At 39.1% G+C, this 23007-nt stretch overlaps 2 protein-coding genes across 7 annotated transcripts in view; both read right to left on the minus strand.

Moving 5' to 3' along the window:
* The window catches only part of TLR1 (toll like receptor 1), a 43760-nt gene that overhangs the window by 15737 nt on the left and 5016 nt on the right, over positions 1 to 23007 (minus strand). The window contains exon 1 of one of the 4 annotated variants that reach the window (XM_067735728.1): positions 18110 to 18247. The exons of 2 other annotated variants lie outside the window; for them this stretch is intronic. The gene's annotated coding sequence lies outside the window, so the exon portion shown is untranslated. Of the gene's footprint in view, positions 1 to 18109; positions 18248 to 23007 lie in introns of those variants that run through there. One more of the 4 variants, XM_067735730.1, reaches the window with a different exon arrangement.
* On the minus strand, positions 1029 to 18191 carry TLR6 (toll like receptor 6). 3 transcript variants are annotated; one of them, XM_067735726.1, is made up of 5 exons: positions 18110 to 18162; positions 14769 to 16225; positions 7869 to 9884; positions 5704 to 7832; positions 1029 to 3953 (listed from the first exon to the last, which is right to left on the minus strand). In XM_067735726.1, the coding sequence occupies exon 5, from the start codon at positions 3882 to 3884 to the stop codon at positions 1491 to 1493; it is 2394 nt and encodes a 797-aa protein (XP_067591827.1). In that variant the 5' UTR covers positions 3885 to 3953; positions 5704 to 7832; positions 7869 to 9884; positions 14769 to 16225; positions 18110 to 18162; the 3' UTR covers positions 1029 to 1490. The 3 variants fall into 3 exon arrangements, 2 of the variants coding, with proteins under 2 accessions (XP_067591827.1, XP_067591826.1); XR_010942956.1 differs by lacking the exons at positions 5704 to 7832; positions 7869 to 9884; positions 14769 to 16225 and having other exon boundaries at positions 1029 to 1216; positions 1302 to 3953; positions 18110 to 18191; XM_067735725.1 differs by lacking the exons at positions 14769 to 16225; positions 18110 to 18162 and having other exon boundaries at positions 7869 to 11323.

A 23007-nucleotide genomic window follows, 5' to 3' on the forward strand; every position in this document is an offset into this window, starting at 1 on the left:
GCCTTGGGGGGGATCCCACATTGCACAGCTCTTTGATGCAAGTGGCACATTCTCTGGCTGACCTCTTGCAGCACCCCCCTGACTCCCCAAGTCATACGCCTCTTCTCCCTAACCCCTTGCCTCTTAGCAGTATTGTCCCTTTGCACAACAGGCTGCCCTATTAGCTAAGGTCATATCATGACACCTCAAGCCCAGATACCCTTCCCATGGTCATTATGGCCCACAGGAAATCCACAACACTTCTGCCATGCCAAATAATGGAAGGGTAGGTTGCAATCACTGCTTCCTTTCTTTCCTCATCCTGCTATTTCGGGCTGCCCAAGCCACCCTCTTACCTCCTGAATTCTCCAGGTGAGAAGCACTCATGCATTCATTCAACAAATATTTATCAAGCACCTATATTTGCAAAGCATTGTTTGCCAATAGGTGACACTCATCCAGCTCTTCCAAGAGCTCTCACTCCATACTCTGTCTGCCTCACTGGACCTGTGCATTCCTGTTACTCTGCAAGCTTTCAGGCTGGGAGTAGGATGTGAGGTTACTGTTCTCCTAAGCTTACAGCCCATCTCGTTTGCCTTTGGAAGAAATCCAAAGCAATTTCCCCATAAGTCTAGAACCTCTACTTAATGACTCTCTAATCACCCTTTTGAAGCCAGTCTTCTGAAAATGGGTAATATGAGTTGATAGTTACTGATAGTTACTGACGTCTTTCTGCTATTTTTTTATAATTCCAGCCTGGCTGTGTCTAATATCTGTTTAAAATGTGGTGATATTTACGGCCTTTTGTCAGCTTTGAGGCATTTGCCAAAATTCTAACACAACCAGATAACTCCTATTCAATCGGTTACAAATAACTCTGGCTCTGAGTTTCCTTGGCAAGCCAGTAAATCATGTCTTTGGCCTCAACAGCCTATGACTAAGACTCTATTTCCCTTTATATACATAGACTACCAATGCCATAAGTCACTACTGATTAATTGCATATTTGTGTAGCAAAGTCAAACATTTTATAAACTATTACTCAGATGTGAAGAAAAAAAAAAGTATCTTTATCTTCCATATCTGGTCTAATTTCTCCCCCAGCCCCAAAGTAGAGCAGGATAACAGAGCCGACCAGAGGCCGATGAGGATTCACAGGACACTCCACTGCATACAGTTCTGAGGTTGACTCTTTCCTTCCATGAAGTCTCATAAACTCCTGCTCACACAAAATCCTCTGGGGAAAGGAGAAGAGAGCATTTACTCAAAAGAGCTTGTTTCAATTTGAAACGGAATGGTTCAACCAGAAGAGACTGAGCTACCTGTCATCAGCACGTTTGAGCACCACCACAGCCCCCAGTCTAGTTCCCAGTTCAACTGAAACACAGTTTTCATTAAGTGTTTCCTGAATGCATGGAGATAATGGAGGCAGCAAACACAATAACTTGAAAGCACAGTGTCCATCAGAATTCAAGTTAATGATGGTTTCTTAAGTTGGACGTCTGATCTTTTTAAGCTTTCACATCATCATTTTCAGTGACTAGTATTAATTTAATATTAAAAGCAGCTCTAATATTAGCCCAAAAAAGTCCATGTTTGCTCTTCTCCTTGGGCCATTCCAAATAAGTTCTCTGGGCCATGAGAGCCCTCAGCTTGTGATACTTGCCAGGAATGCTGTCCTGTGGAATGGGATCCAGCAAGATCAGGATTAAGTTATTAGATCCTTCATGGAAGAGATTGTGGTGGGCAAAGTAGAGTTCATAATGGCACCACTCACTCTGGACAAAGTTGGGAGACAAAACAAAGATGCACTTGTAACTTTTCTCAATGCAGTTTATGATATTTTCCACGATGCTCTTGCCAGGAACAAAGTTTCTCTCATGGAGACAAATTCTTATATCTTCTTTTTCTAGGTTTGGTATTAACTCATTCTTCACCCAGGCAGAATCATGTTCACTGTATGAAATAAAAGCATGGAACTGGAGAGCTCTTTGGAGTTCTTCTAAGGGTACATTCCTAGCCCTGCGCCGGGTCTGGGTCCACTGATACACCATCCTGAGATACCAGGGCAGATCCAAGTAGATACAGAGGGCAGTCACGGTAACAGCCAATACCAGCCCAGGGACCCCAATGGTGACAATCAGCAGAGCTGTGTTGCAGGATAATGGAGATACATGGAAGTCCTTTAGTGGGGTTCCCTTATAGCTTTCTGGATAATCGCACTTATAAGAATCAGGCCAACCCTCTACCACTTCACCTGATACTTGGCCTACACTTTGGATAAAGTCTCTTAACTCACATGTACATTGGAATGGATTGTTCCCTGCTTTTAGGGACCTAATCTTCTGGCAGCTCTGGAAGAAATCAGCTGATGGGTTGGAGACTGAATTATAGTCAATGATCAGTATGGAAAGGCTGCTAAAGGTACCACATCCAGGAAGGTGGGCTAAAGAATTAGAAGCAACATTGAGTTCTTGCAAAGTTTCTAGACTGGTGACATCTTTAGGGATGCTCCTTATTCTGTTATTGTGGAGATCAAGAACCTTGACCCTGGGAGGTAAACATCTGAAAACAGAGTCAGTAAGTATATTTGAAGATAAATTTAACACCACTATACTCCCAACCCAAGTGCAATTTCCATCATGTCTATCATATTCCAAAGAATTCCAGCTAACATCCAGTATTTCCAAAGAGAGCATATCCTTAGTCATGAGACCTACTTTGAAAAGGTCTTTTAATTCATTCTTTTGTAGAATAAGTGTCTCCAATCTAACTAAAGTGTGGCAATTTTGAAAAACACTATCTGTGAAAATATTCTGGGTGAAGTTCAAAAATGTAAATGTGCTTGGTTTCTGAGGACAAAGCATGTGTACAAAAGGTGTGTCTGATATGGTTAACATCGTAACAGTCATCTCAGAAAACACTGTGTATAATGCTGTCTGTGAAAAAATAAAAACTCTGTTTATAATATGTTCTATATTCAGTGCTTTCAATGTTGTTTCATGATAAGTAAAAACTTCTTCATTGATGCTTTCAACTATTGTTAAATTGTAAATATTGAGATATTCTACAGGTTTGGGCCAAAGGAATTGAAAAACTCCAACCAAACATTTCCAAGTTGTTTCCATATGGTTTAGGGTAAAATTCAGTAAGGTTGGCCCTCTAGTGAGTTCTGACAAAAATTTAATTAAAACTTGACAGTTGTCATCATTCAATTTAATATTAGTCAGTTGTAACCACCCTAAACTATTCACTGATATGTTCACTTGGACAGAGAAGAAGCTATTTGGGTGAAAAACAAGGTGAAGTTCCTTTGTATTCAGAATTTGAAGACTTTCTTTCTCATTTTCTTTCACAAAATAACCTTCCAAATCCAGAAGGATGCGACTTAGGTGCAAGTGAGCAATTGGTAGTAGATCTAATTGCTGTAACTTTGTAGCACTTAATCCTAAGAAATTCAGTTGAGTCAAGTTGCCAAATTCCTTACAGATGGGCAGGGCATCAAAGTCATTGAATGAGAGGTCTAAATGCTTGAGACTTGTAGTGATCGGATGACAGGATATCTTCTGCAACCAATTGTGAGATAAATCCAAATATTCCAAATCCTGGTTGAACTTGAAAATACTAATATCAAGGTACTGGATTCTATTATGGGAAAGTCTCAAAACTTTCAGCCCTGAGAGAAAGCCGATGTCAGAGAGGTGAATCTCAGATATGTAGTTTTGAGACATATCTAAGACTTTGGTTTTTGGTGGCAGGTCTTTGCGAACACGAATAAGGCCTATTTTTGACATGTCCACCACAAATTCACTTTCATCAGAGAAATGGATTATGGTTCCAAATACTAAGGTCAGGATGTAAACAAAATGAAGGTTTCTGACAGCAGATTCTTTGCCTTTGGTCATGATGTTGAAGTGGCTATCCCCTAGAGGGTTGTTGCTGTTCTTCAGAACATCTTGCTATGAATCCAAATTCTAGAAATATAATATACATTAAGATGTATAAAGATTGGATGATTGCTCTCAAACCTCATCTTACTAAACACAAAATCTCAATGAGTTCTTCATTCATTTTCAGAATCATTTCTGTCCCCATAATTTAATGTGTTATTTTTTCCAGTTATACAAGTTGCTTGTGCCAGGAAAGGCAATACAGACCTTGTTAGCAAAGAATTGTAGTTGTGTGTTATAACCTGTCTGGTGGCTTTCTGAGGGGTCCACTCAGGAGTGCGCCTTTGTTTCACCCCATCCAACTCAGAACTTTCCCAGGGCTGCAGCAGCCTCCTGGACAGTGTTTCGAAAACCTTTAAAGGCACAAACACTAGCCACAGCCACCTGGAGCAAGGGATAAGATATGGGGCAGGCAGCAGACACACCAGAAAGCCAGAGAAGGAGGAAGCTGGGAAAGGAGATACATGGGAGAAAAAAGACTCTAGAAATCTCCATGTATCCCAGGTAATCTAGAGGCCATACACATGCCCAGGGCTGGATGCATGCTCAGAGAAGACCTGAGAAAATCCTAAACATTCACCTCTGATTGGCTTTTAGGCTCTGTGCAAGCAGAAAGTAAAAGCTAAGGCAGAGTTGGAAACAGCCTGGATAAGCACTGAGGAAGTGCTTCAACACAGCCAATCTGCAAAGATCAGGTGTTTTTTGTTTTGTTTTGTTTTGGTTTGGTTTTTTTTCTCCAGATGTTTAAGAACATCTCTGTCAAATCACTAGCTGACCACTAAGCCAATGGAACAGAGAATTCAATGGCCACACACAAGAAGGAATACAGTCTTTACAAAAAATAGTTTAGAAACATCACCAAACAGATAAACAACCACATCCCACAGCAAGCAGCAACAACAAACCCTGGGAAAGTGGAGAATCTGAGTTACCACATCCTAATATTTCCAGAGTTACCACGTTATAATATTCAAAATGTCTGACTGAAGTAAAAGAACTATGAGGCATGCAGAGAAATAAAAAAGTATTGTTCATTCATAGGAAAAAAAAAATTAAAAGAACAAAGTTAGAGAACTGACACTACCCAACTTCAAGTCTTACATAAAGCTATAGCAATCAAGACAGTGTGGTATTGGTGAAAGAATGGACAGATAGATCAACTGTCCAGCATAGCGAGCTCAAAAATAAACCCATCCAAATACAGTCAACTGATCTTTTACAAGGGAGCAAAGACAATTCAGTGAAGACAGGATAGTCTTTTTAACAAATAGTGCTGGAAGAACTAGACATTCCACATGCAAAAAAAAAAAAAAAAAATAGGTCTAGCTCAAAATGGACCACAGACCTAAATGTAAAATACAAAACTATAAAACTTCTAGAGGTTAGTATAGGAGAAAATCTAGGTAACCTTGAATTTGGCAATAACTTTTAGACACAACATCAAAAGTACAATCCATGAAAGAAAAAAATGTTAAGTTGGACTTCATTAAAACTAAAATTTTCTGCTTTGCAATTAAGAAAATGAGAAGACAAGCCACAGACTGGGAGAAAATATTTGCAAAGCACATATCTGTTACAGAACTTGTATCCAAAATAAATGAAGAACTCAAGCTCAACAGGAAAATAAACAACACAATTTAAAAATGGGCAAAAGATCTGAACAGATATTTCACCAAAGAACATATACAAATGGCAAATAAGGACATGAAAAGATACTCAATACCATATGTCATTAGGGAATTGCAAGTTAAAACAATGAGGAACTACTACATACCTGTTAGATTGGCCAAACAATCCTGGAACAACATCAAATGTTGGTGAGGATATGGAGCAACTGGAACTTTCATTCATTATTGAAATTCAAAATGGTACAGATACTTTGGAAGACAGTCTGACAGTTTCTTACAAAGCTAAACATAGTCTTACCATATGAGCCAGCAACCACACTCCTAGATATTTACCCAAATGAACTGAAAATCTATGTCCACACAAAAACCTGCACGTGAGGGTTTCCCTGGTGGCGCAGTGGTTGAGAATCCGCCTGCCGATGCAGGGGACACGGGTTCGTGCCCCAGTCTGGGAAGATCCCATATGCTGTGGAGTGGCTAGGTCCGTGAGCCATGGCCACTGATCCTGCGCGTCCGGAGCCTGTGCTCCGCAATGGGAGAGGCCACAACAGTGAGAGGCCCACGTACCGCAAAAAAAAAAAAAGAAAAAAAAACCTGCACGTGGATGTTGATAGAAGCTTTATTCATAACTGCCCCAAACTGAAAGCAACAAGATGTCTTTCAATAGGTAAAAAGATAAACAAGCTGTGGTACATCCATCCAATGGATTATTATTCAGCAATAAAAAGGAGTGAGCTGTCAAGCCATGGAGGAACCAAAATGTGATTGCTAAGTGAGGAAGCCAATCAGAAAAGGCTACCAACTGTATGATTCCAACTCTCTGACATTCTGGAAAAGGCAAAACTAAAGAGACATTAAAGATCAGTGGTTGACAGAGGCTGGGGGAGTGGGGGATGAATAGGCAGAGTATAGAGGACTTTTAGGGTAATGAAACTATTCCATGTGATTTTGTAATGGTGGATATATGACCATATGCATTTGTCAAACCTACAGAACTATGCAACACAAAGACTGAATCCTAATGTATAGACTTTAGTTAATAATATATCATTATTGGTTCATCAATTATAACACATATACCACACTAATGCAAAATGTTATAATAAGGAAAATTGTGTGTAGTGGAAAGGGAGTATATGGGAACTCTCCAGCCCATTTACTCAAATTTTCTGTAAACTGAAAACTGCTCTAAAAAATAAAGTCTATTAGGGCTTCCCTGGTGGCACAGTGGTTGAGAGTCCGCCTGCCGATGCAGGGGACGCGGGTTCGTGCCCTGGTCTGGGAGGATCCCACATGCCACGGAGCGGCTGGGCCCGTGAGCCATGGCCGCTGGGCCTGCGCGTCCGGAGCCTGTGCTCTGCAACGGGAGAGGCCACAACAGTGAGAGGCCCGCGTACCGCAAAAAAACCAAAACAAAACAAAACAAATTAAAAATAAATAAATAAATAAAGTCTATTAAAAAAAAAGGAGAAGAAAAGTCAATAGAAATGGTACCCAAGGAAGCACAGACATTGATTTGCTAGACAAAGACTTTAAATCAACTGTCTTAAAAGTTAACTACATGACTACGGTCTCTTTTCATTGGACTCAGAATACTTTATTGCTCTTTCAAAGGGCAGTCCTCTTATCCCCTCAAAATGTTTTACCCGTCAGTCAGTTTGATCATCTAAAATTGTACAAAATGGTATGCAAGGAGCTATTGCCAAAAACTACAAGACAGGGCTTCCCTGGTGGCGCAGTGGTTGAGGGTCCACCTGCTGATGCAGGGGACACGGGTTCGTGCCCCGGTCCAGGAAGATCCCACATGCCTCGGAGTGGCTGGGCCTGTGAGCCATGGCCGCTGAGCCTGTGCATCCGGAGTCTGTGCTCCTCAACGGGAGAGGCCACAACAGTGAGAGGCCCGCGTATCGCAAAAAAAAAAAAACTACAAGACATTCTCACGAGTCTACACCAGCATTCAATTTGGTACTACACTCAGCCATCTGCTGCAACCAGTGACCCCTCATGGGTGAAGGGTTAACAAACTCATTTCTCTCCTTCTCCATGGACTAATCTGATCTAACTCTTTTCTGGAAACCTGATACAGGGAGAATGTCAGCTGTGTTATCAGGAAGAATCACTTATGATAAAAGTGACCATTGAGGGGCTTCCCTGGTGGCGCAGTGGTTAAGAATCCGCCTGCAAATGCAGGAAACATGGGTTCGATCCTTTGTCTGGGAAGAGCCCACATGCCGTGGAGCATCTAAGCCCGTGTGCCACAACTACTGAGCCTGTGCTCTAGAGCCTGTGAGCCACAACTACTGAAGCCCACGCGCCTAGAGCCTGTGCTCCACAATGAGAGAAGCCAACGCAATGAGAAGCCCACGCACCACAACAAAGAGTAGCCCAGCTCACCACAACTAGAGAAAGCCCATGCACAGCAACAAAGACCCAACACAGCCAAAAATAAAAACAAATAAATAAATTTATTTTTTAAAAAATGACCATTGAACGGTAAATAGCATCCAGGCTGAAAGGACTGCGTATGAACTATAAATACCAAGTAGGAAACCTGAGCTCTATTTCCTCTCCTGTATCTTCCTGAGTAAACTGGGACCAAGTGTGGCCTATTAGCACTTGTGCGTCTGAATGTTCAGATGAGCCTGAGAGGGCCTCCTGGTGGGCACTGCAGAGCCATGCCAGCAGTAGGCTAGACCTTCAGATCCTCAACTCAATTTGGCCAAAACAACATGAGATGAAAAGGATGGGGAGGAAGGTGGTTGACAAGTCCCTGAGGCCTGGTTGGAAGGCCCATCTCCCTGTAGCTTGATGGCTAAATCTCTATGGCATAAGACAGGGGATAAATCCTCTTGTGAGGGTAGATGAGGATAGGAGTGAGGCCAAGTTTGTGTTACAAGAAGAACTACTTATACTCTTTACCTCCATGAATTGGACCTCAACAAAACCAGCTGTAGCTGGGCTGGCAGAGAGGATACTACCGTTCATGGAGCCATTTGAGAAGATATGATTAATACAGGCCAAGCCGGGCATTGATGACCATTGTGGGTGCAAGCAGATTCACCAGCCCACAGACATCATGCTTGTGACTGAGACAAAGGGGTGGAACTAAAATTGTGCTAAAGGTCAAGCAAGAAGCCAGTCCCAGAAATTCAGACACACATTCGTGAGTCTATGCCACTCCAGCTCTGATCTGCACAGAAAAACATCTATGAGCCCCAGCAGGGAACAAAAGCTGGCCAGGACACACCAGGCTCCACAGCCACCTAGTTCCCTCAGCAGCATCCTGAGAGCAGCAGTGGCAGCTGTGATGGTCACAGGGCAGCCTCCTGCACCTACATTGGAGTGTCCACACCACATCTGCCTGGAACCACCTATAGGCAGAGGTTAGAAGTGCTTCACAGACTGGCGAGGGTCCGTTGAGATAACACATATACTCTGCTCTTTCCAGTCACAGGATTTTTTTTTTAGTTGCAGGATCTCATTTTTGGACACAATTCTCATAAACATGGAAATACGTTTTTCCCATTCACATTAGACCAGAAGCAACAAATTCAGAGAGGCAGGATTCGGCACTTGATAATCTGAAATCATCAAGTTCCTACAGTTGACACACTGATAAAACAGGAGAAGATGGAGAAATATTAAAAAGTGCACTGAAGAAATTGGAAGGCACTTCAGGATAAAGCTGCTGTATGTAAGACAAAAGTCTTCCCAGAGCCCAGAAAGTCTCACTGTACTACAATGGATTACAAGACATTGCCTCTCAGGACAATGATGCTGAGTGAATGAGAAAAGATTAGCTGGCAGAGGGGAGGAGGCAGGTGTATGCACCCATGGACTCAATATCTGCTACCAAGACAAAGGGCTAGAACTTCGAGGCTTGCTCAACCCCATTTAGGATCTGATCTCCACAAAAAAGCATCTAGGAGGCCCCAGGGGACAAGAGCAGGCAACAGAGTCCTGTGTAGCAGGAATAATTGAGAACAGATTTTGACTACTTGTTGTTGTTCAGTTTTATTAACAAAAGGATCCACTGTTCATCACTTGAGGGCACACTGGAAATAGCAAAATAGTTAAGAGATGAATAGTTTTAACTAGTCATACTTTGGAAGAGTGAAAACTCTTCTGGGTTGGGGAAATTTCATTACAAAATGGCATATAGTAGTTAAAAGTCCCTCCCAGCTCCTCCAATACAGCATTTCCCACCTGCCCATCAAAACACCCAGAAAACACAGAAACTCTCAAAAACCCACCTTGTCACCAAAACCAAAGAAGGATGGAAAATTAATGGCCGGATCCAAAAGCATTTACACTCATGAAGAAATATCTGGAGCTGTATTAAGGAAAACCTGGCATACTCAGGCTTTGTTTCAGGAAAACAGACTCCCTTCTGAAAGGTAGGAAAGAATTTTGTCCCTCTACCTGTTTGTCTCTGATTCAAATGCCAAGGATAAGTAACAACCAGGCAACGAAGTAGCATTTCTTTTACCCCAATGCTACTGATGTTAGTAGGTCAGAATACTGAGTTTTCCTTCTACAGACCATCCCCCCGCCCAGCTCTCCAAGATTTCTACACCTAGTCAGTGATGGACATTATCAGGTAAGAACTGAGCAAGAAGCACTATCACCACTCCTATTCAACACAGTACTGAAAGTCCTAGCCAGAGCAATTAGGCAAGAAAAAGAAATAAAGGTGTCCAAATTGGAAAATAAGAAGCAAAATTATCTCTGTTTGCAAATGATATGATTTTATATGTAGAGAATCCTAGATTCCACCAAAAAGCTGTTAGAATAAACAAATTCAGTAAGTTGCAGGATACAAAACCAACATACAAAATTAGTTGTGTTTCTATATGCTAACAACAAACTATATGAAAAAGAAATAAAACAATCCCATTTACAAATGCAAGAAAAATAATAAATTTAACCAAGGAGATGAAAGACCTGTACACTGAAAACTATAAGGAATTGATGAAAGAAATTGAAGAAGACACAAATAAATGGAAAGATATGCCATGTTCATGGATTAGAAGACTTAATATTGTTAAAATGTCCACACCACCCAAAGCCATCTATAGATTCAGTGCAATCCCTAACAAATTCCAAAGGCATTTTCCATAGAAATGAAAAAAAAAAATCCTAAAATTCATATGGAGCCACAAAAGACCCTGAATAGCCAAACAAGCCTGAGACAGAGCAAAGCTGGAAACATCACACTTCCTGGTTTCAAAACATATTACAAAGCTATAGTAATCAAAACAGTATAAATTTAGCATAAAAACAGACACACAGACCAATGGAGCAAAATCAAGAGCTGAGAACTAAGCTCACACATAAATGGTCAGCTAATATTTGGCAAGAGAGTCAAGAAGACTCAATGCGGAAAGGGTTATCTCTCCAATAAATGGTGTTTGGAAAAGTGGATAAGCATATGCAAAAGAATGCAATTGAACCTGTGTCTTACCCCACTCACAAAAATTTACTCCAAATGGATTAAAGACTTAACTGTAAGATCTGAAACCATAAAACTCCTAGAAAAACAAGTAGGAGAAAAGCTCCCTGACTTTGGTCTTGGAAATGATTTTTTTTGGATCTGACACCAAAAACATAAGCAACAAATGCAAAAACAAACAAATGGGGCTACGTCAAACTAAAAATCCTCATGCACAGCAACAGAAACAATCAACAAAATGAAAAATCAACCAACAGAATAGGAGAAAATATAAACCATTTTATCTGGTAAGGGGTTAATATCCAAAATATGTAAGGAACTCATATAACTCAATAGTGAAAACAAAACAAAAACTTAAATAATTTTATTTTAAAATGGGCAGAAGACCTAAATAGACATTTTTTCCAAAGAAGATATACAGATGGCCAACAGGTACACGAAGAAATGCTCAACATCGCTAATCATCAGGGAAATGCAAATCAAAATCACAATGAGATATCACCTCACACCTATTAGAATGGTTATTCTCAAAAAGACAAGAGATAACAAATGTTGGCAAGGATGTGGAGAAAAGGGAACCCTTGTGCACTGTTGGTGGGAATGTAAATTGGTGCAGCCACTATGGAAAACAGTATGGAGGTCCCTCAAAAAATCAAAAATAGAACTACCATGTGATCTAGTAATCCCACTTATTGGTATTTATCTGAAGGAAATGAAATAACTATCTCAAAGATAGTGCACCCCATGTTCATTCCAGCATTATTCCCAATAGCCAAGACATGGAAACAACCTAAGTGTCTATCAGCAGGTGAATGGGTAAAGAAAATGTGGTGCAGACACACAGTGGAATATTATGCAGCCATAAAAAGAAGGAAATACTGCCATTTGTGACAACATGAATGGACCTTGAGGGCATTATGCTAAGTGAAAGTAAGTCAGACAGAGAAAACAAATACTGTATAATCTCACTTATATGTGGGATCTAAAAAAGCCAAACTCATAGAACAGAGAATAGAAAGTTAGTGGCCAGGAAACAGAGGAAATGGGGAGATGTTAGTCAAAGGCTACAAGCTTCCAGATGTAAGGTGAATGGGGTCTAGGGATCCAATATGCAGCCTGAGGACTACAGTTAACAAGACTGTATAATATACTTGAAAATTGCTAACAGAGTAGATCATACATATTATTACCACACACACACAAAAAGGTGTGTGTGATGGATGTGGATAACAAACCTTATTGTGGTAATCATTTTGCAATATACATGTATCAAATTGTCACATTGTAGACCTTAGACTTACACAGTGTTGTATGCCAATTATATCTCAATAACGTTGGAAAATAAAAAGAACTGGGCAAGAGGTAAGGAGGGATTTGAGGGGGTACATTTCATTCTGAATGGTGTAAGACATACAATACTTGTAAATGGGGCAGAAATAAGAACTTTAGCAAGTGTATTCATCAGAAATTGAAGTTTGTATGTATAATACTCCATTAGGTCAAAGTATCAGAGAATTGGGCAATGAGAATAAGAGAAGCTACTGTCTAATACTGGTTAAAACAAATAGCTCACAATGAAAATACAACAGATAAGGACACCTATGCAATGAATAACATTGCATCAAAATTTACAAAGTAACAATGCTGAAAACATAAGGAGACATTGATAATGAAAGTAATATATTTCTCTGGGTCATAGTTAGATCAAGTAGCAAAAAAATAAACATATATGGAGGGTTTGAATAAAATAATTAATAAAGGATTTAATAGAGACTTATAAACTTTGACCCTACAAAAAGAGAATATTTTATATCTAAGGGCCAGGGTTCATGGAACATTTGCTAAAATTGTTTCTTAGGTCAAATAAATTTTAAAACAAATACCCCAAAGCAGAAATTCGTGAAGTCGTATTTCTGACTACAAAATAAACTTTTAAGATCACTTTTTAAAATGTTCTAAATATGTTCTGGATCAAGAAAATCACATTTTCAATTATAAACATTAAAAATGATGAGAGTCAACAGGGTGATATGCACATGCGCTAGCCACTGCCTCTTGCTCTAAATCCCCAAAATAATGAAATACACACACACACACACACACACACACACACACACACACACTTAAAAGCAGAAAGGGAAGTCTTTAGGGGAACTGAAACTAAGAGAAGTCTCTGAAATCCACAAGCAGATTGGACTACGATTGACAGAATAGTAGCCTCCCAGAGATGTCCACTTCCTAATCTCAGAACTTGTAAATATGCTGTTACATGGAAAAAGGGATTAAAAGTTGCAGGTAGTATTAAGATTGTTAATCAGCTGACCTTAAAATTTACTCAGGTGGGCCCAATGTAATCAAAGTATCCTTAAAAGTGGAAAAGGGAGGCAGAAGAGGTCAGAGTGATGTGATATGAGAAGGAAGTGACCTTTCTTGAGGAAGAGGGCCATGAGCCAAGGTATGCAAGCAACCTCTAGAAGCTCAGAAAGGCAAGTAAGTGGATTCTCCTGTAGAGCCTCCAGAAGCAATGCAGCCTTGCCAACACCTTAAACCCAATAAGACCTATGTTGGACTACTAGCCTACGGAACTGTAAGATGATAAAGTGTGTTTTTCAAGCCTCTAAGTTGTGGTAATTTGTTACAGCAGCAATATAGAATTAATACAGACTAGTTTGGTCTAACCGCCCAACAAGCAGGCTGTGAAAACAGATCAACAAGCAGTTTTACATGGAGCCTCAAGCACAATTTGGGTTGCACAAACAAGAAGCATGACACTTTTACAAAGCAAACCCTGTGATAGAAAGGAACCAGACTCAAGATACAACAGACATTAACACCCAAGGAGACAGAGATAAAAGAGAATAGGCATTTTAATAGATAGATATTCTCAGAGAGGTAAGATTCTAAAAAAGAATGGAGTAGGAATCATGAAAATTAAAAACTTAATAACTGAAATGGAAAACTCGTTGGATGAGTTGAACTGCAAAGTGGCACTGCTGATGTGAGAATGAGTGAGATAGAAGACCAAGAAGAGGAATTTTCCCAAAATACAGTCCAAGAGGCCAAAGAGATTAAATATATGAAAGAAATGCTAAAAGATGTGGAAGACAGATCCACTATATGAATTAGTAAAGGATAGACTCTATCCTCTGAAAGAGAAACTGACTCAAAAAAAAAAAAAATTGGGAATCAAGAAGGAATACTTCGCAAAAAAAGTAGAAAATTTATTGCTAAGTCCCAATAAGGATAGATGACAAAAATTTTAATAACAATCTGGAATTTAAATTGCCAATGATAACAAGGGAGTTAGTGGATAGTGGAGGGAGAGGGAGAGAGTGGACTGAAAGCATGTAAAGATCCTTGCCTGACTGAGAAGCAGCTATAGATACCAATTAACTCAAGATTCTGTTAGAAAAATATAAGCTTAAGTATGTGTATTATAAAATTAAGAGTATGTATATTATTAAAATATAAATAAAAGAGATAAATTCCAATTATTTGGTAGTAGGGAGAAGATCAGATTGAAGAAACCCTAATCAATTTTGCTCTATGCTGAAGGGATAATACATAGTGATTAATTTGGATGTTTCTGGGACTGTAAGCATGACTTATTAGTAAATCTATAACAATAATACAGCAGTGGATAAAAGGAAAAAAAAAAACAGAAGAGCATCTCCATAGATATTAAAAATTCACTTGATAAAATTCAGCATTCATCTTTGACTAAAAACATGTTAATTAAAGTATACATTTAAAAGATACTTTTAAAACATGATAGGGCTTCCCTGGTGGCACAGTGGTTGAGAGTCCGCCTGCCGATGCACGGGACGCGGGTTTGTGCCCCGGTCCGGGAAGATCCCACATGCTGCGGAGCGGCTGGGCCCGTGAGCCATGGCCGCTGAGCCTGCGCGTCCGGAGCCTGTGCTCCGCAACGGGAGAGGCCACAACAGTGAGAGGCCCGCGTACCGCAAAAAAAAAAAAAAAAAAAAAACTTGATAAAGAATATATCAAGTATCTGACTTAAACAAATATCCCACCCCCAAAGCATTTCCATGAAAGTCAATATCGAGGATGCCCACTATTATTTAACACTGTTCTAGAAGTTCTAGTCATTGTAAGTAAGGGGTGAAAATGAGAGACAGAAATATTGGAATGGAGGAAATAAAATTATCATTATTTTTAGATTATGTGATTGTCAATGTGGAAAATCCAAGAGAAGTAATTAAAAAACTGTTAGAACCAGTAAAAGAGTACAATAAAGGGGCCAGTACAAAAATATTTTTTTAAAAAGAAATCTGTCCAAAAATAGCAGATTGTTCAAATAAATTATGGTATCTCCATATAATTAAATATTACTGTGTGGCCTTTAAAAATAATGAAAATCTAATTCCATGGAAAATTGCTCACTATATATATGTGACAAAAAGTAGCTTATTTATAAAATGTGCAGCAGTTAATATGTACACATGCATATGGAAAAATTAATAAGATACATACCAAGATATTAACAGTGATGATCTCTATCTGGTAAAATTTTAAGGGGAGGGGTTATTTTCCTTTTAGTTGTTACCTATATTTTTCAAATTTTGAGCATTTAAAATTAAGTAGATCACGTGATCTGCTCAGAAAATTTATCCCCCCAAAATCAATAGTCAATAATATGAATAACATCCAGTCACACAAAAATCATATTAAATCAAAATAGTGTATAACATCTAAATGAAACTTGTGATATTGGACTGAATCTCAACTTAGACAGACCTGCTGTAAACGTTACTTGAGTATCAAGGGGAGAAAGGATTTTAAGAGGGACCAGGTATTAGATTCTATTAAGAAATAAATGTTAATTTTTGATAATGTTATTTGGCTATGTTAGGAAAATGTACTTTTTTTAGAAATACAGAATGAAGCATTTAGAGGTGAATTATTAGCACGCCTATAATTTAAGATATTTAAGTATAAAAAGATAAATTGAATCAAATGGGAATTTTTTTCTTAAATATATTTTTAAAGGCATGATTATTTTCACCTACCAAATTGGGAAAACTCAAAAATATAGTACCCAGTGTTGGCAGGTGGGACTAAAATAAGAACTCTCACTTACTGCTGGCAGGAATGAAAAATTAGTACATTTGTGAAAGGCAATTTGGTCCCATGTATAAATTCCTTAAAAATATGCTTACCCTTATTTTAGCAATTCCACTTCTCAGAATTTTCTTCTAAAGGAATACACATAAAAATATTACTATGAGGTTGCTCATGAAGATGAAAAATTGAAAAAAATCATAATGACTAGTAGAGAAAATTGTTTAATCAGTTATGGTACACCCATACCACGGAATAGCATGCAGCCTCAAATACTGCACTTCGGAAAAAAAATTTCTATGACATAATGTTAAGTGGACAAAAGAATACAAAATCGTGTGTGCAGTAGGACTCTAGTTTTGTTAAATATGATTAAAACCTGACATGTACAAGAAGCCTAGGGGAAAAAAAAGAATGGAAAGAAATATACAAAATGCTAACTGGTTATCTCTAGATCTCTAACTCACAGATGAATTTATATTTCCAAAATTTCTAATTTTGAACATGTTTTATAAGTTGAAAGGCTTGTCTGGAAATATAGCTAATATAAAATTATCTATATTTAAAGAAATATAATACACTTGCATTTGTGTGGAGAGAGAGAGAGGGAGAGCTTCTTCCACGTGATAGACAATTGACATCGTGGGTGAGAACCCACTCAGAGGTCTCTGGATGGTGTCTGTGTTCAGGGGACTGAAACTTAGCCACTACGTAGGAAAGTTGATAAGCTTCCTGTATAACACCCTGCCTCCAAAACACAAATATTCCTCCCCGATCATTTATGTCCTCAAGCGTTTCCTAGTGTTTACATTTAAGCCAGGAGCTTCTCTATTTAAGAAAAAAAAAAAATATGGAGGGGGGAAAAGGGAGACGAGAGAGCGGAAGATTACAGAGGTCACAACTTTTTTTTTTTAAAGGAAGTGTAAGAGATAAAAGGTAAAAGGTTTTTTGTTTTGTTTTTTTTTCTTTAATGCATCAAATGAAAGGTGTGGGTGGGGGAGACAGAGGGAAGAAGCTCTATATCAAGAAAGAAAATGGAAAAAAAAAAAAAAGGGGGGGCTTCCCTGGTGGCGCAGTGGTTGAGAGTCCGCCTGCCAATGCAGGTGACACGGGTTTGTGCCCGGTCTGGGAAGATCCCACATGCCGCGGAGCGGCTGAGCCCGTGAGCCATGGCCGCTGAGCCTGTGCATCCGGAGCCTGTGCTCCGCAACGGGAGAGGCCACAACAGTGAGAGGCCCGCGTACCGCAAAAAAAAAAAAAAAGAAAAGAAAAAAAGAAAGAAAATGATGGATAGGATCTATGAAAATAAAAACTACGAAAAAGGAAAGACCGGTAAAACGTGCAATTCCATAATCAAATCAACAAATATGCAAGAGAAATACTGTTTTATTTGTCAAAGCTTAGGTGAGAATGTTGAAAAAGGCAAGTTCTGGGCTAGTCCCCGCCACTTCCTCCATTTAATAAATGTTTATTCAGAGTGTACTATGTACCAGAACTGCCCCAGACGTCCAGTGCTGGGGATATAAATACGAATAGCAAAGGCATAATCCCTGCTTTCAAAAGCTTATAAATTAGTGACAGACACAAATAAACAATTATAGAACCATGTGACAGGAAGGATCAAACACTCAGGTCTGTGGTAAAAATACATAACATGTGATAGGCGCCATATCAGCGGCAGAAACTACTGTAAACCTTACTGAAAACAAGGAACTAGGGAAAGGTGAAAAGAAAAAATGTAGTAGACAAAAACAGAAGAAAGAAATAACATCAGTTAGTTTTTTCCTTAATTATGACAAGTGCTAGCTATTTTTATATCTTTCAAGATAGCCATATCTTTATCTTTCTTGTCTAATAAAAAGAACGCTTGCAACATTAAAAAAAAAAACAACCTTAAAATCATTTTGCAAAAACTTAAAAGAAACTTTACCTATTTCCTATACAATCGTTAGCATTTTCTTGCTTATTTGAAGTAATTATTCCATAATTTGAAAAAGCCACAAAGGCTTCTTACTTACCAAGATTTCTTTCTCAGAAGAAGGGAAAATAACTTCTAAATGCACGGAAAAATAAGTGCTTGACAAAACCAAGTCCTTAGTTCAAGTAAAGCAATACCATAAAAACGGTTTGCGCCACCTGTCGGACATTACTGGAATTACCCCTGCACATGAATTTCCCCTTCAAAGGTCCTGAGCAAAGCATGTGGTCAGTAGGGTTTTCTGGGCTACAGATTAAAACAGTAATCAAATTTCTTAATTCATATGATCACGCAGCTTATGACAATTTCAGTATGAAGTAAAATGTTTTTCTAAGGTGACATTTATCTGTAAAAGTTTGCAGCCTGAATGTTAAATTGTCACCACAATGGAAAGTTACTGAACTTTGCCTGTTTTATCACCATTTTTAATATTTTCAATATAATTGTAACTACCATGATCAATCAGTTTTGAAGCATTATTTTAGCTGGATGGGATACTTTAAAATAAAATGAACTTAGGTTCAAGAATTGGTTTTTAAAAAATCAACTTTTAAGGAAAGTTTAGTAGTTACCACATCCGGGGGAAATTACATCCTGTTTCTCCATGTTCTGACCAACATTTGGTATTGTTAGATGTTTTCATTTTTAATTCTAAAATAATAAATGCCACTGAGATCCTGCAAGACTAATTAAAAATCAATTTTCTAAAGGCCATTTAGAATAATTTTAGAACAATATCAACAAAGCTTGACGATACAAAAAGAGGATGTCTGATTAACCAGATACTTCAGGCAGCCAGGATACCCTGTTCCCAAGACTTTCCCTTAACTGAGGTTCTGTAAAGAACTGAACATATGAGTTAAATAATCATTCTATAATTAATCCCACTGTTTGGCATTATTTCATCGTTAAAAAAACAAGTTAAGACTGTACAGTCTGACCCACGACAAAGTTGGACATCAGGGTTAGAATCACTTCTGCTTTCGGGGGAAGGAAAGGCCAACTTCTTACTATACATTCTTACGCATCAAACATAACAGGAAGCCTTCACAGGCCTGGGGAGGGTCAACAAGCAGTGGCTGGATCTCTGCTGAATGAGCAGAGGAGACGGCTAGAGTGGAGTGGGTGCCTGTGACCCTGGGAAACCAGCTTTGTGAAACAGGCAGAAGAGAAAGGAACCAGCTATGGGTTTGAGGGAATTTCAAACAACACTGAGCCAAAGTCTTTAAGAAATAAGCACACATACATGGCTGCAGATTTGGTCACATCACACAGTGACAAAATGTTTATGAGCATTTGGTCACAAACACTCATTAGGGTATTGCATAATAATGCTGGTTTTCGGGAACAAAGAGGCTATTCTTGTTGAGGCTGTTAGAATTCTGAGAAATGTCTTTAAGGAGATGAGAAAACCCACAAAAATCAGGTAATATGCAAGATGGCATGGCAGTGGAACAAACAAACAGACAGTGCTGGGCAGAAGTCCTCCAAATGCCATGTCCTAGCTGTATGGCCTTGGGCAAGTGGCTTAACCTCAAAGACTCCATTTATTCATCCACAAAATGGGAGTGCTTGTGACTTTTTTGGGAAGATAATAAATAAAAAGTATCTGGAATAGTGATTTCCATAGAAGACAAGTCATTATAGTAAGGAGTTTTAGAATTCTATGCAAGCCTCACATTTTTTATGCTGAGGTGGAAAGACTATGAAATGAAGAAAAGCAAAGGGCAGAAGAGTATGGAGAGTGTTTCAGACTTTGCATAAAATCCAGTCCCTCAGACATCTGCACAGGTTATCTTCTTGCGAGGAGTAAGGCACACACAGAGGAGAGACACACACACAGAGAGAAAGGAACAGGCCAGGTGAAAACAGAGGCAGAGGTTGGAATTCTGCAGCCACAAGCCAAGGAATGCCCGGAATCACCAGTAGCTAGCAGCCCTGCCAGCACCTTGATTTTGGACTTCCAGCCTCCAAAAGTGTAAGAGAATAAATTTCTCTTGTTCTAAGCCACCTGATTTGTGGGAATTTGTTATGGCAGCCACAGGCATCTAACACAAGGGTCTACATACTTATGCTGACATCTGCATAAAAATCTTTTTTTCTGAGGGGATACTTAAGAAACTGTTACCTTTGAGCCAAAGAACCAAGGGAGGGAGATATTTTTACTCATCATTTTATGCTCTTTTGTCCTGTTTGATTTTTTTTTTTTTTACTATGTACATGCATTACTTTTATTTTTAAAAAATAAAATAGCATTATAGTGGGATAAGTAAAATAGTCTAAAGCCAGCAAATATACTGTCCCTATACAAACAGAAGCAAGACATTACTTTAATGATTTTTGTTCTTTAAAACTTCTCTTTCCCTGGAAAATCAATTAAAAAATCAATTGCCTACCAACAGGTTTGAAACAAGTTATATAAAAATGATCAGCATCATAAAATATACAAACCACTAGAAATGAAATTGATAACCTAGATATTAAATATTAATATTAAAACCAAAATCTTCTGCTGAATTAAAAAGAAAAAACAAAACACATTCCAGAAGATACTTGTAACACATATAACCACAAAAGGATTAATATCTGAAATATATAAAGTATTCCTACAAATCATTAATAAAATGGCTAACAAACCCAATGGAGGTGGGGGTAGGAATTAGCAAAGGATATAATCAAATGGATAACAGGATAACATTAAGACAACCAGGAGACACCATTGTACACCCCTGGGATGGACAAAAATTAAAACATCTAATGATACCAAGTGTTGGTCACAATGTGAGGAAACAGGACCTCTTACACATGTCCAGAGATTCTGACTTAAATAGTCCAGGATGGGGCCAGATATCAGTATTATTTTGAAAGCTCTTCAGGTGATTCCACTCCAACCCAGTGAGGATCAGGGCGCCCTGAGACCTAAACGCCATCCTGAACACCGCGCCCTCTAGTGGTCCCTAGTGGTCTCCAGTGGTCCCTCTTTTCCTCACACCTCAGGGCCTGGAGGTGATGTAGGTTTCCCTGACTCTCACTGCTACTTCCAGATCACTGTTCTTCCCTCCAACCCTTGAAACCTACCCCTCCTGGTTGCAGTCATCCACAGGCCCATCACTCCCTCATTCACTGAGTATTTTTGCACCATTCACTGTCTGAGTCTAACACCACCACTGTCATAATTCTAGTGATTTCAGTAGCTATGTAGAGATTCTTTCATTCCCCTGGCTTCTTAGTTCTTCGATATTCTCTCTTCTAATGAGCTTGTCCTGAAACCTACCTCAGCCATGCATTCCCTTATTGTACCCTACATATTATTATTACCAATGGCTGTGCTCTCTCCATAACCTCTCTTGCCAGCATCCCGCTTTTCAACTAGCGCCTCTAACTCTTTCTCTCAGATGCCATCAATTCCCCAGTCCCAATGCACTGGACTGAAAGATCATGGTCCACCCTTTTAACCATCTCTCTGAATTCACCCTCAGCTACCTTACTCCTCTCTCCTCAACCCAGGTTAAATCCAACTCGCCACTGGACTATATTGAGCCTGACCAGCTGAACACAGTTGGAGAAAATACACACCCATCCTGAAATTCATGACTTGAAATTCATGACTGGATCCCAACCTCAAGAGGGAGAAGCCATTCTACTATACTTTTTGCTCCCCTTCCTTAGCCCATTCACTCTCACTGTCCTACACATCCTCCTCTTATGCTTCCAACACCTCCTTTCCTTCCTCACTTTCAGCTGCTGATACTTCATTTTTCAGGAAGAAAATAAATGCAGCCAGAAGAGCATTTCCACATCTTCCCTCCAAAATTCTACTAGTGCCTACTTGTCCCTGTTCTATCTGTGCTTTCCTCTGTTCTCCTGAATGAACTCTCTGTGTCGAGCCAATTCCTCCCCATTAAGCACTGAACCTCACTCCTGCTTATCTACTCAAGGAAATCCCTTTACAATTATCCTCTCTACATTGCATCATCATTTTTTTTTGCTCTGATGTATGATTCCAATTAGCATATAATGCTACAATTTCTCTCATAGTAAAAAACAAAACCCTCCTCTGAACCCACAACCTCTTCCTCTCTGCTCCTCTTTACACTAAAAATCCTTGAAAAAGTTGATTTACTCACTAACTGCAATTATTCTCCTCCCATCTTCTCAAATCCTCTCTCTCTCTCTCTCTCTCTCTCTCTCTCTCTCTATATATATATATATATTTTCATATTCTTTTCCATTATGGTTTATTACAGGATAATGAATACAGTTCCCCGTGCTATACAGTAGGACTTGTTGTTTATCTATTTTATATAACTCCTAATTTATCCCTCCCCCACCCCCTTTCCCCTTTGGTAACATAAGTTTGTTTTCTGTGTCTGTGAGTCTGTTTCTGTTTCATAAATAAGTTCATCTGTATCATATTTTAGATGCCACATATAAGTGATATCATATGGTATCTGTCCTTCTCTTTCTAACTTACTTCACTTAGTATGATAATCTCTAGGTCCATCCACCATCTACCTCAAACCCCAAACCTGTCCCTTTTGCATCCTTCCTCATCTCAGTAAATGATACTTCTATTCTTGCAGGCTAAATTCCTTGGAGTAATTTGAGACTTCTTTCTTTTCGCTCAAACTCCACACCCAATCCATGAGCAAATTTTGTTGAGTTTTTCTTTAAAATATATCCACAAGCAAAACCGCTCTCATGCCCTCTACCACTCCCACGTGGCCAAACCATCAATTCCCTCACGTGGGTAACTGCAGTGGACCCCTAATTGGTCTATCTGGCTCTACCTTTCCCTCCATCCCCCCCAACCCCATCCCAACCCAATTAAAATCATGGCACACTCCTACTCAAAAGCTGTAAGGATTCCCTTGCCACTCAAAGCATAAGCCAAATCCCTACCATGGTTTGCAAGGCACTGCCTGGTCTGCCCCATCT

Source organism: Pseudorca crassidens, chromosome 4 (genome assembly GCF_039906515.1).
Source record: "Pseudorca crassidens isolate mPseCra1 chromosome 4, mPseCra1.hap1, whole genome shotgun sequence".
NCBI classification, from domain to species: Eukaryota; Metazoa; Chordata; class Mammalia; order Artiodactyla; family Delphinidae; genus Pseudorca; species Pseudorca crassidens.

Bases quoted from the DNA above. Each gene is read 5' to 3' on its own strand.
- TLR6 (XM_067735726.1), bottom strand. From the start codon at position 3,884: ATGACCAAAGGCAAAGAATCTGCTGTCAGAAACCTTCATTTTGTTTAC.